The sequence below is a fragment of the Athene noctua genome, chromosome 2 (genome assembly GCF_965140245.1).
Source record: "Athene noctua chromosome 2, bAthNoc1.hap1.1, whole genome shotgun sequence".
NCBI lineage: Eukaryota > Metazoa > Chordata > Aves > Strigiformes > Strigidae > Athene > Athene noctua.
The window spans coordinates 67768701-67785135 of NC_134038.1; the positions used below are offsets into that span (position 1 = coordinate 67768701).

The 16435-nt window shown below is 37.6% G+C and overlaps 1 protein-coding gene across 1 annotated transcript in view; it reads right to left on the bottom strand.

The window, feature by feature from the left end:
* The window catches only part of TMEFF1 (transmembrane protein with EGF like and two follistatin like domains 1), a 126196-nt gene that overhangs the window by 22406 nt on the left and 87355 nt on the right, over positions 1-16435 (bottom strand). The window contains exon 5 of the mRNA XM_074899370.1: positions 9011-9107. Coding sequence (XP_074755471.1) covers positions 9011-9107 — 97 coding nt within the window. The remainder of the gene's footprint in view (positions 1-9010; positions 9108-16435) is intronic.

The following is a 16435-nucleotide window of genomic DNA, read 5'->3' on the forward strand; positions in this document are numbered from 1 at the left end:
AGAATTAGTCACTTAAGTAAAAGTCACTTAACAGAATTGTGTACTAAGGACATCTTGAAAGTGCTTGATGCTTCCTACCAGGAAGAAGTGAATGAGTGCTTCAAGTTTTTGCTGTAATACAATATTATAGCTTGTCATAAAAGTCACATTGGAATAAAAGGAGTCATAGCACTACAAACAATAGCCTTCCTATTGGTTTTAACCAAAAAGATTGTGACAGGTAGTTAAATCTCTAAGCTGACCTCTTGACAAAGAGGGCTGCTGCTCAATGTCCTCAACAGATCTTTTCTCTCGCTTAGCCCTGAAGTCAACAGGATGTATTCAGGTGTTTTCCTGATGTACTAGTGTATACAGAAAAAACCTTTAATTTTTCCACTCATCATCTGTCAACTCAGAGAGTTGACATCCTAAGAAAAAAGGCACCAGCTTGCTCTGACAATGTGCCTTTAGGAGTTGTATGCATATCGTTCATTAACACCATTAGTTAAAGAGAAAAGCATTTGAATTTCAAGAAAGTACAAAGTGCTATAATTAAACCAAAGAAAATTTTAGGTGGTTTTAATAAATAAGAAATGAGAAAGTGCAACTCTTATTAAGGGCTACTAGGCGTAACAAAGAAAACGTGTTTAGGAAAATGATGTGACACGTTTGAAACGAGCTCAGGCTGCAAGAGCACTTGCTGCTATCAGTAAATTAATTAGATCCCCAGAGATCAGAACACATTTCAATGCTCCTTTTTGTTTTCAGGCTTCAAGGTGTATGTGGTTTTTTGGAAGTTCTGCGTGCTTATAAAGCACAGTAGATTCAAAGAAAAGAGAGGAAAAAAGGAAAGGAAAAGCATTACAGATTTGTGGAGTGAGCTTGGCTACTGAGAGAAGCTGGTATTTCCAACCAACAGATCGGGTTGCTGCATTTGTGCCCATCTGGGATTTGCTCACAAACATATTTTTTCTGGCCTGGCCTCACAGAGAGTGCTGCTTGCTACCCCTTCCCAGTAGCCGACAGCAACAGTAAGCTTTCCCAGGTACTCACCTATTTATTGGCACATCTGCTTACAAATGTAAAATGGAGACACTAGAATAAAACAAAGTGTGTGAAATGCACACAGATGGGTAAGGGCATGTTTGATGTAATAAATTTAGGTGAATTGAAATAGCAGGGGTGTTGCAATTGTAGTTAAAAAGATAACCATGTCAAATGAAGGATTACCTTTCACTTGATGTTTCTTCCCTTGTGCACAATTCTTCCCAGATGAAGCCTGAACTAAGAAAATCTGTATTTCAAAGTGATTTCTCTACCTATTCAACTAGAGCTGAATCTTCATTAGGTTTTTTTGGCGTCTTTTTTGAAAATCCCTTTATAGCACAACAAAAGTAGGCTTCAATTCTACAAGGTTCTCTGTGCCCTGCTTGAACACCCCCTCGGTCTTTACTTCTGCTCAGCAATGAAGAACACCCTTTAAATACCGTAAGCTTCAGCTTTTTTCCAGCCATTCCTTCACTCCCTTTTTAAATTTCATGGCATGGCTCTCTCTGACCACTGTAGAAATGTAGTCCTTACCTGCAGTGAGCTTCTAACGGCATATGTGGTGAACTGATGCTCACTCTCACAAGAGTGACTTAACCCACCCTCTACCCTTGAATAACAGAAACCTCAAAGTCTTGGCACACACTGATGCAAAGATCATTAAAAATATAATTAAAAACCAGACCTGGATTATTATCCATCTAGGATCTATTAGATTTCTTAATAATATAATGAAAAGACCATTATACTATTCCTTTCATATCAGGATTTCCTGTAGCCCAATTTTACATAATTCAGTAATCCCATGACACAATCATAAACCCCTTGTTTAGGTTGATTTCTTGTATTGTTTGTGTGTTTGATTTTTTTCTGCTGGACTAGAAAGATGTGAATGGGAATTACACAGGATTAAGATACCCTTCCTTATGAATACTTACATACAATATCATACTCTAAAAAGGTAAAAAAATTTAAAAGTTGGCTTCAGTAAATGAGTGGAAAAGTAATCAGAAGAGGCAAGTATAAACTAGCATGTTTATACATACTTCAAACAGACCAAATCTTTCCCTGGAAGACAAATGAGATAGACAAGGCACTGACTGGGACTTTAAAATGTCCATACTGGTATTTCTAAGTGTTAATACCTACAGTTCTGAATTTCTGGTTTGGCCATTGTGAAAACAGACAGTATGAAGATTATAGGCCAGTTGAATCTATATGTTGCTCAGACACATTTTATTTCCAAAGTAAATCTCATAAAATGTTCATCTCAAAAGGTCTACTTGGGGATCAGTTGTCAATCCTTCTTGAAAATCTACATTATGAGTCAAAACAGATCTTTGACAGCATAGTACACTTATTTAAAAAAGACTGAATATGCTCAGAATACCATTTCCATATTTCATCTGTTAAAAACCAAAAATATAGGTAAAACTGAGAACATGACACATCAGAACTTTTATAATGAGGTTATTTTGAAGTTAATTATTTTCTTATCAAAGATTTTTTTTAAAAAAAGAAGAAAAATTATATTTTAAATTAAAATTAATGAAATTTGTTCCAGCCTTTTAGAGACCAAAGGAAAGGAAGGTTATTACTGAGCATAAGATGGAGGACAGGATGACTCGACTAGGGCCTTGACAAGGTGAAGGAACCTTTTGAAGACTGAAGATGAAAGGAAAGCCACAGGGCAGACTGGGGGTGGACTGGCCAGGGAGCAGCTCTGCAGAAAAGGACTTGAGGGTCCAGGGGAGCAGCAGGTTGGGCAGCTGCATCACAGGAAGGTTGCCCGCAGAGGAAGGGAGATAACTATTGTCCTCCACTCAGCATTCACGAGGTCCCACCTGGAGGACTCTGTCCAGTTTTGGGACCTCCCAAAACTGTAAACACCAGTAACATCAAATACTTTGAGAACCTGGAGAGGGTCCAGTGGCAAGTCACTGAAATGAGCAGATGGCTGGAGCGTGTGCTGGGTAAAGAATGGCTGGGGGCACTGTGCTTGTTCAGGCTGGAGAAGAGGAGGCTAAGGCAGTGACTGATTGCTGTCACAAACAACCTAAGAGAGGTTATCAAGAAGACAGAGGGAGGCTCTTCTCAGAGGTGCAGAGCAGAAAGGCAAAAGACAACAGTTGCACGTCACAGCAAGAGAAATTCTGATTGAACAGAAGGAAATTATTCCTCAAAGTGAGAGCAGCTCAGCCCTTGAACAGATGTCCTGATGTCAAATCTCCCTTCAGGGAGGTGGTCAGAGCTCTGCTGGAGAAACCCTTGAGCAACGTGAATGAACTATCCCCGGCTGCAGCACAGGGAGGGAGTTTGGACCAGATGACCCCCTAGACATCCCGTCAAACCTAAATTATTCTACAGTTCACAGTTTCATTCTGGATATTATTTTCCTGAAATTACAACATAGTTTAAAATGCCTTTTAAAGCAACTTTCCTTCTGACACTTACTAGATGTTGGCATGTTGTTTTATTCAGCATCTAGCAGCACTTTGGAATGCAAGAGCAAAGAGACCACCACACAAAACAGTGCAAGAGCAGAGGATATAACTCCTCATAAGTAATATTACTTTTTATGTCGGGAAGATACTTCACATTTGAAAAAAAAAAAAGTGAGATGAAACCCCTATTCTTCAATTGATTCAGTATATTTTAAGTCTTAATATTAAAATAGTATAAATATATATTATTTATATTTACTATAAATATGATATAGTCTTTATATTTAATAGATATGAATATAGATATGAATTAAAATGCTCTCCCTTACTCTAAGCATGAATTTTGGTATGTGTAAGAAGAAATGTGTGGAAAAAATGACCAGGTAATAGTAAGAAGCCTTGAAAAACATATGGAAATCAGGACCATTTGAAACTTGAAGTCTTATGAAGAAATATATATACTTAAGAGCCTACCTTTCTAATCACAATATCAAAAAACCCAAACCCACAAGTAAGTTTATATTATCAGTTTCTTTGCCACTGTTGCAGGTGGCTATTGTAAAAATACAAAAAAAAAAAAAAAAAAGAGAGAGAAAAGTTATTCAGCTCTCAAAAGACTGTAAATAATAATTTGAGTCTCAGTCATATGCAGTAAACTAAGGCATCATGTTGTTTAGAAGGTTTATAAAAATTAAACTGAACATTACTTACCTGAGTTTTTAAAAAATTCACTTGGCGTCCTTAACAGCCACAATCATATTACAAATATTTATATACATTGCTTTCATTGAAGAAAGAGTTGATTTAAGTGCTACACAGATTAAAATGATTTTACAACCACATCTATTTTCATTTGTTTTGCATTCATGCTGTGTTATTTTAAGTGTTTCAATATCATTGGTATACTATCTTCTGACTGTGTACGGGTAGGATGGACTCTGTTTCTCTCTATCACACAACCAATGAGTAGAACTTAAATATTCCAAGTAAAAACTGCAGCCTGAATACCCCAGAGTATATCAACAGCAGACTATATGCGTTTGGGTTGGTGCCTTACAGGATTACCCCATCAGCTCTACGTGGCCCCATGCTTTGTGCTGTCACCTGCATCTCCACTTCTCAACCTGACTGAATTTCCAACTCAAAATTCCAGCAGAAAACACACAACCACCCTCATACTGCCTATGTCTTTAGGCTTCTGGCCAGTTTTCCACTCAAAAGTTTAAATCTACCAACCTCTCATGTACTTTTTCATTCCACTGCCACTCATTTTGCACCATTACACATAACAAGTTGCCTTTTCAACACAGTGGAGGAAGGTTCTGACCAGAGAAACATTTTGACGGGCAGGGTAGAAAGGAAGTACTGACTGATTGTTCTCAGGCAACAGCTTTTCCCATGACATATACAACCTATGTTTCAGTTTTGTTATTAAAGGGGAAAAAAAATCATGGCCAATCCATGTGAAACCTGTTGTCTACATCCTGTTACCACAAACCAACAGAAAACCACTGTATGGATACTATGGCATAGTACATGTTTATGCAACTTAAGACTAGTAGATTCATCCGTGATTTTTTGTGCTCTTGTAAAGCCTGCCCATAAACTAACAACTCTTTAAAATACTTATAAGTGGTATGAGAAAAGAAAAAAAAAAAGGAGAAATATATTTCTGTGATGTTTCCTCAACATGATTCCTTTTTGCATTTATACAAAGAAATAATGTACTGATTTGCACATAGTTGAACATGAATTTTTTTAATTTTGGCATGCCGTTTATGACAACCATCTCCTCAGACTTTATTTCTTTGTCACAATCAGTCCACTTGAAACCAACATTGGAAATTTTTGCAGAGGCAGTGGAAATTATAAAGTTGTTTATATTTTTGCATTCAATTTACTGGGCATTGTAACCACTTCTGGTTTAGATAGATAATGTTTCTGAGAAATCAAATGAAATGAAGATACAAATCTAAAACTGTGTGCAGAGCCTGATTTCTTCAGACTATATGTGGTCTTGTGTAACAAAAGCATATGTAGCAACTCTGATCAGAGACAGACATAATATTTTAATGCCAAGCATGAAAACTAAGAATTCCTAACTTTTTTCAAAGGGGAAATTACAATTTAAGAGCAACAAAAAATTAACATCACTAACTTGTAATATGGAGTGCATCTCAGCTGTGTACAACTGAACCTGTTTACATTTGCTTTTAAAAAGCACCAAGATTTGGTACCTACACAGAGTCACAGAATAATTTCGGCTTGAAGGGATGTGTAGGGGTCATCTAGTCCAAGTCCCTGCTCAAAGCTGGCCCACAGCTGTGTCTGATCAAGTTCAGACCATCTCCATGGATGGAAATGCCGCTGCTGCACCAGACACCTTGTTTCAATGTCCAACCACCCTCACAGCAGAAACATTTTCCATTATGTCAGATCACAATTTCCCATGCTCCAACAAGTGCCCATTGCCCCTGTGGAAGGACTTGCTTAGACATCAGCAATCATCCAACCCTAAAAATGAGGAAATGCCAAGTGGTCTTGCTCCTGCCTCTTTGTTGCAAGGATCATCCTACGTTTTTCACTGAAAGTATCAGGTGTTACAATTTTTTGCATAGGACTCCTTTAACTTTCCAGGCCCAAAAGACAAACTGCAGTCCATATGGAATAAAACTGTCTTTAGCAGAATCTTTTCATTATCAGGGGGAAAATTTGCCTGTTCTGCACTCCAGGCTGTTGTGGCTGGCCTGCTGGCAGGTCCTGAGATTTCTCATTAATGACAGCTCATTTACCTCAAACCACTCAATACTTTGTAGCATAGATGTCTCCTACCAATTCACTTATCATTTTATCCATAATTTAGTTTCTCTATTCATAAAACAGGAGTACAGATACCGTTTTGCTTCTCAAGAGCACTTGGAGCAGAAGCAGCTGATGTTGGTAAGGTCTCAGATTGCACAGCTTGGAAAAGAGGATGAAAAAATGCATAATTGTATATTTAATGTATTAGCATCTCATGAATATGGCTTGAGATTATCTACTGAACATTAGGAGACAGTTCAACTAACTCATTCAGTTACTATCACAAAGCAAAATCTTCTTAAAATGCCTTCTGTAATCATGTGGATCACTTTATTGTTTTAACCTCAGAAAGTGCAAGCAAGGGCTTTTCCCGGCCTAAGAAGTCTACTTGAATGGAATTAAATGTATTTTTTGTTTGTAGTTCAGTAGACATCACTCCACTATCCAAAAAAGTTACAGTGGCCTTTCTCATGCCTTAAAAAGGAAAATCAAGACAGAATATTTTTATGAAATTAGGGTGTTTGTGTGATTTGCTAGAACTGGGGGTGAGAGTGGTTATAATATGGTGCAAAAATTAAATAACAATATAAACCTAGCAGTGTTTACACAAGTCTGATGAAAGGTACTTGTGCTGCCAATAAATTCATATATCATGATAGAATTTTATGAGGTTAAAAAACCATGTTGAAACACAACAGGAAAGGGAGTAAAAATAACATGTAAAAAGGATACTTAAGGGGTGCTCTAATAGAATCTCCCAAACAGATTTAAATCTCATCTTGTTTCTGCCAGGAAAAGAACTGTTTTGATTCTAGGAAAAAAGAATCCAGCTCCTAACTTCTACTTAAACAAGTCTGTGACTTGCTATGTGACCTGTCAAAATTAACCTTGTGAAGACAATCTATGTTAACAGAGCCCAATTTAATCCAAGTCTAAACAGACAGTGAGTATGACTAAAGCCTATTATAATGGTCAAAAGTACTGGGAAAAGAAAAAAAAAAAATTATTTAGGTTGGAAAACTGACAAAACTGAAAAAAATTATCTGACAGATTGTGACCAACTCTCGTGAATATTTTCTAATTTTTGAATATTTTCTAGATAAAAATTTTGTTTCCACTTTTTTCTTTAATGAGGACTAATTAAAGAAAACTTGAGGCAAAAGAGTTCTCTCCTCCTGTTGTCAAGAAAAGGGACCATGGCTCCATTTTATGAGTAGGACTTAAGAGAATAAATCTTCCACTCTCCTCAACTTTACCCTAACTTTGTTATAGATGCTACATAGCTGCAAGAACACCAATTTACAAGTATATAATAAATAGGCAAGCTTTTACTGAAGTTGAATGCTTCAGGATTTATTTTCCAAAGCCAAGAGCACATCTCAGTGCATATAACAAACAAATCTATACCCATCTTGCCAGTCATAAATGAAACAGACCAAGGCAATATTACAGAAAATTATTAGTATTATAAAAAACAGCTACAGCTCATTTGTCTCTCCAGAAAAGAGCAAGACTACTTTGGTGCTATGACATTTTATGAAATGTGAAGTATCATGCTAGTATTCATGAGTACTATTACCATTTTGGTTTCCCTTGTATGCTATGATTTAATCTTGAATACACATCTTGAATATTAGTGCTAAGCTGCTTTACTGTCTGAGATGTCTTCATGCTAATATCCCATAATAAAATCTTGTGCAATTAAGACATATTTCAACATGAAATGGATTCCAGCTGGAAGACAGGAGAAGTGAGAGCGATGCTTCCCCTCGATTAGTGATGCTCTTCCCCTGATTAGCGATGTTCAGGCACTGTTATTCTGAGATGCTGTTCCCTCCATGTACACAAAACCCTACCATTTGCATATCTCTTGAGCACCTTCACATGCTGCCTCTGCAGCTGCAACCCCAGTACCTGCCATCAGCCCAGACCCTAATTAAGCTTCTCTTCCATACTGGTGGCCACTGCCAGGAAAACGGTTGTAGGAAACAACCTCCCAAAAAACCTTAATGCCTCATGGAAACTGTCTAAAGGAGGTCTTTCCTCCATGATGTCTCTGCCCCTTCTGACAGCCACTTGAAGCCTGGACAGCCAGGGTATACTATAACCCTCAAGCACCTTGAGTAGTAAAATTTGGTGCATGTGCTTCTGCATTATGGATTGTCTTTCAAATCTTCTTGTTTCTTAATCATTCGTTTTGAGCTCTGACAACTCACTGACATTTTTCATCAACTTTCCCCTGGGTGCATCTGAGAGATCAAGTGGCACAGTGAGTTTTGAAGAAGCAACTGGCTTGTGTCACCAGTTCAGCTTAATATGTTTAGGTCCAAGCTTTGCACTGATGGAAACAACTGCTTGTAATTCTTTATGAACAAGTAGAACATAGAGAAAAAAAATCTGAGAGATTAATTGTATTTATTTTGCATTCCTGTTTGGTCTGGTGGTTTGGTGTTTTTTTTTTTTTTTTTTGTTGCCAGGATAAAATAAATCAAGGTCCTTTGTTTGAAAAATATTTGATAAAGATTCTCCAATATACCTCTTTGTTGTTTTCTCCCTTTACCTTGCAACAGCAGATGGTTTGTTCTTTACAGACACATATCAAACATATTATTATCAGACAGCATTAAAGCTTCAATTAGTAAGAACAAATGTAGTCAAGCAGATGATCATGTACTTCTTTTTTTAACATTTTTACCCCTTTTGTTCAGTGATATTGTTAAGGAAAACTTACTACTTACCCAACATTTTCTGCATCTTCATCACACTCAGCCCTATATTTGCAAACTCCACATTTTGAGTGTTTTCTCTGAACTTCTGTCCCAGATCCTTCATACTCTAAAAAAAATAAGGTACTGTTAACAGAAAGCATCACTCTCATATTAAGCTCTGATTTTGCTTACCTAAATCCATTTGCCTTCAGGTATATTGTCAACATGAAGTTATAATATACTGAAGCTATTAACCTTACTAGTGCTCCTTTTGTCAAAAACAGGCAATTGGAGGTATGTAAAACTGTACCAGTGACAAGAAAGCATCTCTGAAAACACTAATGCTTCATTGATTGACTCTTCCTTTATTCTTATTTCAGTGATTTGTATTTATTCTCACCTCACCAGACACACAACCGACATTGACGTGTGTCCCAGGCACATTTACTCTTAATTGGCACCGATAATGTATAAATCCTGTGCCTTTTAATGTCCCTGAATATTAGATAGTGGGGATTTGAATGTTATTTTCTTTGACAGTCTTTAATTACCAATACGCTTATACAAGGTTTCTGCTTGCATTTTTTCCCCTTTTTGGTTGGTTCCTGACAATAGGATTAGACTGTGCTCATATCTCATGTATGCTGTGGTATATTTTCCAGCTTATGCTGTTTAATTGTACAAGACTAAAAAAAAAAAAAAAAAAATCATCTTAACAAGAAACTGGTAGAAATGCTATGTACCCTAAAAAGTAAAATTAAAATCTCAAATTTTCTGATCCTAAAAACATCTGCACCAATATCACCGCTGACATGGACATCATAACTCTTCACCAAGTAAAATAAATAAAAATTATACTCTCACTGTTTCACTATCATTAGTCACTCCTATTTTTGATTATAACAAAGTGATAAAGGAGAGCTAGATACTTGAAAAGAAGGAACAGAACCACAGAAATCTGCATTTAATGTATCGCAGTATCATGGTGGTGTATGGCTGAATACACAAGGCTGTTGGGTGGACAGAGATCAAAGTGATTCCTTTCTTTATATCAGCTTTATATGTAGCAACAGCAAATCAAACAGCTGAATTTACATTCTTTAAATGTAAATAGGATAAAGAAATCCACAACAGTCCTTCCCAAATTTCCTGGATCTTGGTTGAAATGAATCTCTCCCTCCTACTTGTGGGGCTATCCTTATGTGAAGAATAGTGCAGGTGAGCCTCTCAAATTAACTTCGGTCTAAAGCATGCTGTGCATTTTTCAAAGATTAACACATATCGAACTTTATTACAAAATTCCCACTGCAGAAATTCTATCACCACTCTTATTGAATTGCAGTAGAGGTCATTTGCTTTTATCTTTACAAATGTACATCTTCTTTGATTTTTCCTTCTTTCTAGTACCACATTCCTATGCCTGTGTTTGGCATCCTAAAGTGTCCTTTAGTGTCAGATTTCACCTTTCCATGCCAATAAATGATCCCCTATAGTTTGAATAAGTTAAACAAATGGCACTGCTCATGGCTTTCATTTGTGGTATTTCCACTTCTTTTGCTGTTCTTATGACCCTTGACGCCCTTCCCCAGGATGTTAACACCCTCCAAAGTTACAGGTACAAGAGTTGGACACGCTGCTCCAGATGAGTTGTCATCAAAGCCGAACACCATCTAGGATACTCTTCAGTCAGAACATCCAACAATCATATTAATTTCTGACCATTTTTCTGCACTGACCATTATTATTCACACTCACTTTATTATCCTCCTTATTCCCCAATGAGTCCTTTTCAGGGTCATCAGTCTGTAGGAGAGAGGCTGACATCAAGGAAAAATTGCCTAGATCCTGGACTCGCTACATATAACTCTGTCCTCAGACATTAAAATCCCGCCTGCTTGTGCATACCGTTAGCCCAGTGACCTGTCCCCTGTCATCCAGACCAAATCAGTACTGACGGATTTGCTCCCAGGTCACCAGTGGAAGAGGTCATAAGGCTAAGAACAGTCCTTAGAAACACACTCATTTTATAACAATTCCTTAACATTTAATGATCCATTGATTGGCAATACTTTTGCACATTAGATGTGCACTGTGTGGATGTCGTGCCCTCTGGTTACTTACATGTGTATGAGAGATTGCCTTTGACTGAGAAAAGTTATGGTTTTGAGGTGGTATGCTTACACAAAATATTCTGTTGTATCAACCTCTTTCTTGGAAAAGTAAGTTTAAAAAAAGGTAAATTTCTTAGTAAAGGTTTTCCATGAACCCATGACGACTGGCATTAAATATTTTCCCCTCCCTTAATTCTGTCCTCAGCTGGTTCTTCCATCTTCTATTCCACCGCTTTGCTTCTGATGGATGCCAGAATAAGAGGCTGTAGACCCCCAGATCATCACATTTATCTTTTCTCAAAATATTTGTACATTATTTCTTATTGTTCTACTGAAAAAGTGATTAAAAAAAGCTATCATCAGCCCAGAGAATTCATTACCACCCATTTTTAAAGCTTTCAGGTGCAAACCAGACAGACCTGCTGTTACAAAACACCTGTCCTCAACATTTGGTGCTTAATATCCTTCTGCTAGCATGGAAAATATTTCATCATATCCTATATATACTGTCTGACTTGAGTACAGATACAACCAGAATGCTTTACAGAGCAATTTCACTGCACTATTTGTATTTTCATTTTGTAATGGAGTAAAACAAGCAACACATACACACACATGTGCACATGCACACCCTTCCTCATGAGCTTTACTTCTGCCCCCTGTGAATGCCTCAACACCTTTTCATTTTCATAAACAGTAGTCTACCACTACTTGTTCACTGTTTCTATGTGATATTCAGTGTAAACATCTCTCTCTCCTTTCCTCCCTCCCTAGAATTGCTTTCTCTACCTTTTAAAATTAGGTTTGTTTTAGAAAAATTTGCCCTTTTTTCTTGATCGGAACTTGCTGGACCTCATGCATATAGAATTATTTAACTGTACTGTACTTTTTTTTGCATATAATAGATATGAGCAAGTCAAGAACACCTGCACCTCAGGTACCCATAATTTACACCGTCAGGATGAGGTGTCATACAGATGAATGTGTACTGATGCAACATTTCTAAGTTAGGCAATAGTCATCTGTAATTTTTAGGAGATTCTTTCATTACCAGCTGCATGATGTTTTAGTACTAGAAGCATGAGACACTGCATATAATTTAGACTGAAGTTCTCCAAGAAAATAGAGCTTTTCCCACCAATACAGAATAGATGAATACTGTTTTTCAGCCTAAATTGGTAGCAGACATTTTCGGTACCCCACTTGTGTGCTGTTAAAATAAGTTAACCCATTAATATGTGAGAGCATAAGTTTCTCTGGTGCAAATGTCTCCAAATAGGCAATGCATCCCTTGACAGATTGCCCCTCCCTTCTCCTTTCTCCTGCACATTTGATTGTTCCTAAATAGGCTATAGACATTAATTTTAATATTACAATCAATCAGATCTTCCCAGCAGGTTTTAGTAATATCAATTAGGTCAAAATATGCTCCCAAATGAGCAATTCAAGCTCCTCTTGTTTATTATGCAGGCTTTTAATGTTGATGTATAGATGATTACTGAATTTTTTCTCCTCACTTTCGTTGGTATCTTGATTAATTCTGTTCTTTGACATCTTAATTCCATGTTGAGTGAAAGCTCATTTTCCCTCTCTTTTCAGCTTCCTTTCATGTTTCAGGGCAGCACCTCATTAATGCTCTGTCCTTCAAAATAAATGAGGCACAAGGATGGGATCTGTGACTCCCAGTTGTCTTTCTAAGCTGCAGTGCTCCCTAACGCTTCTCCTCAAGTTATTATTCCTCTACAGAAGATGGCCGGCTATATCTTAGGAGCTGCAGGGTAGGAGCCCGCAAATGGACAGTAGCTCTAGAGGCCAACAGTAAATTGCTTCCCTCAGCAACTCATTTGTGTGTTCCTACAATGGTAATATGGCTGGATTTCTGCTGAGGGCTTTCAATCAGGCTTAAAGCAAAAGCATCAGTGTGTGTCAAGGTGAAGTCTGGTCTGCCCCACGGCATGGCCTGGAAAGGGCGCTCCACTGTACATATGTATTTATCCCTGTTCACAGTAAAGCGGGGGGAGATTGTGGAGAGCTGCAACAACTCAGTAACTCAGTAGCCATGTACAGATGGAATAAAGATTCCCTTGTCTGGGGAAGCCCCTCTGAAAACAGTTCCTATCTGTTTTGTGAGTACAGTGATTTTGGCTGTATCTCATGGGAGCAATTAACCTCAAAGAGATTTTGGAATAATAGGAGCAGCCACAGCAATTCCCCTTCTTCACCTTAAAGTACAGAAGAACGCCCCTCTGATCAGACTGTGATTCCCTCAGCTACAGCTAGCACTGGAAATCCCTCTCAGAATACCACTCCACAGCATCACACATTATGGGCTGCAGTTCATGGAACAGTTTAGTTACTTACCCGCTCTTCCACTAATTTTTAGGGCAACTTTAAAGACATACAGTTAAAATGGAAATTGTCCCTATAATTTAAAAGAAAGCTACAAACTTGCCCTTTTGCCTGTAAGTACATATTTAAAGCAAGTGCAACAACTACTCTTAGCTCTCCCAAATTCTTGGCAATCAGCGTCTTGAATTATCTTGACCATGCTGCTGGGTGATATGCAAAAGCAGTATTTACCAGTGTGGAAGGTCCTGTTCTCTTACTCAACTTCAAAGCAAAGCCTGGTTCGGATCTATACCTGCCTGAAAGACACTTTCCCTGTGCAATATAGACTACACAGTGCAGCTGTAAGCATGCTCCAGTAAAGACACCACCCTTTGAAGTTTGATTTTGCAAGAAGGGGCATTACAGGTTTAACACAAGGATGCCTGGTCTATTTATGACAGAGGTGTCTGGAGGAGGGTACTTCCAAGTTGGATACCCTAATCACAACCCAGCCATGGTGATATGTTTGCCCAGTGATTAGGATAATGATAGCATGTGCACTTTTAAGCAAAGGACTTGAGGACGTGCACTGTAAGACTCCCTACCACCACTATCCTTGTTATGTGTTTGTTAGGTATTTTACAGCCTTGCTGAACCTTTGGTGAAACACAGCAATTCTTGCAAGTTTTAGTTCAGTGTTAATTTTACCTACAGGGAGTAGGATCTCAACAGAAATAAATAGGGCTATTTGAAGCTAAAGTGATAATCAGTGACAAGCCATGTGGTGGAATAAGCACTTAAATCTTTCTAAGTTACACACTATTATAGAAATATGCTGAAAGACAGGATGTTACCTCCTATCCAGGGTGTTAATCACCATCAAGTTTCTGCAGTCATATTAAAATACATGAAAACAAATCAGTAGCATTATTACAAATTAAAAAAAAATATTCGAGGTTCTAAACTGTGTCTGTTTATACCACCCTGACTGTGTGACAATTACTGAATAAGTGTTGTCCCCAGTGAGGGGAAGGAACAGATGGCAGCCTGCTAAAAAGCACATACTGTATATCAATTTATTAATTACTAAATGCAATCTGCTAGACGTTCAGCACAAGATACTTTAGCTATCAAATTTCAGAGGGATTAGAAATTCAAAACAAATTATCTTAATAATAATTAACTTAGCTATATGTATTGCAAGCATGTTATTTCCTTAGCTTAAAAGCCTGAAAGGATTGGGTGCCATCTGTCTAACTACCATTACATCTTTTTTTAATATCAAGAGTACATTTTGCTTAGGTACACAAATAAATGCTGAACAAAATGAATAAAAAAAAATAATGTTATGGGCATAGTAGGACACTTGGAAACCTTACTCTTGTTGGTTGATTACTATGGCACAGAACCTGCCTCTCCTAAAACACTGATTTGTCTCTGAGAAGCTGGCTTGAAAAGTCATTACAATTTGTTAACTCTTTAATGGTGTACCATTTGCTGACAGTATCAAATAGAGAAAATAAGGACTATCTGGAGCGAGAGGAAAAAAGACCTTAGAGGGACACAGGAAGAATGGCTCAGAAGTGCTCATTCACCAAAGACAGTACCTGAGAGCTCAGAAGAAATAAGGTTCTCCTTCAAAAGTTATTGCATTATGTCTGGATGCCAGATGGAAAGTACTACCAAAAAAAGCCTTATGAAGGACCACTGCCAGATGAAAGCAAATGATCTTCATCATCCATACCTTTGACCAAAAGAGAGGAACCAGCTTCACCTTCTAAAAGCTTTCCTTTAAGAATCAGTGTTCCCATCTGCAGTGGGCCAAAATTTCTTTTAATAATGTGGGATGTAATTGTAAATCTGAGCAGAATTTAGACCAATGGCTCCAATTGCCCTTTTAGCTGTCTCAATACTAGTTGGGCAATGTTGTGCTAGGATCTTTTTTAGAATATTGACACAGACAATGGCTTTAACACAAGACTGAGGTCTTTTGAACATGAAGGCTACTTCAGCTAAATGACAGGACTTCTACTTCACTAGGAGTCCTGAGTGACAGCTCTTTTTAGAGTGAGAGGGCAAGAAGATCACTATGACTGCTTCTTTTTAGACTTTCTTGGCTAGTATCAAGTTGTAAACTTGAGAAAAAGAAATCTATTTTCACATAGAAAGCACCTTGAAGAAAAAATTGTAAAAGCTCATCCTTAGTCACATTCATACAAACCTACCAAAGTTAACCTTTCTGCTGGGTCTCCTTTATTGGGTCAGCACAGTTCTTTTTACAGGGACAACATGGCAGGTTCCATCAGAAATAAAAATTTTAAATTCTTGTTATAAAAAAACCCTGTTTCATGCAAACTAGAAATCTACCTCCTTTATGTACATGTGACAGACTAAGGATCATTTTTCATGCCCCAATCTATTAATTGTGGAAGAACATCCAGAAGGTCAAGTAGTGTTGCAATTTACAACTGTCAGAGATGAACAAGAATCTGAGACTGTAACTTCTCTTTCACCGGTTCTGCCTCAAACTCTAACCAATCACTGTGTAAACAAAGTGGATCAGGAGCAAGTTTTATGGCTCTATTCTTCAGAACAGGGAAACTGCAGAATGATTCATATGAGATGACAGAGAGAAGCCCATGTCTTAAATGCAAATCTAGAGGATCCCAACATCTTCGACTGTGACCACAACTAAGCAACTTTTCTAGGTCTGAGTCCCCGCTCTCTGACATTGCTTTCTGTGGGGGTGAAACATAATGGTAGAGTAATGAGGTTTTTGAAATTTTTCTTATTTCCGAATTAACAATCCATACTCTTCTGAGAAGTGGCTTCAGGATACCAATTGCCACAAGTGATCAACAGCTTGGTTTCATAAGTGTAATTTTTATTATGCTAATTGAAGGTTCATACTTCTGAAATGAGCAAAATGAGTAATTTTATTACAACTCTTTATTAATACTGTGTCATCAGAGCATAAAAAATGGAAATTGCTTATCCAGAATGTCAGAGGGCAACT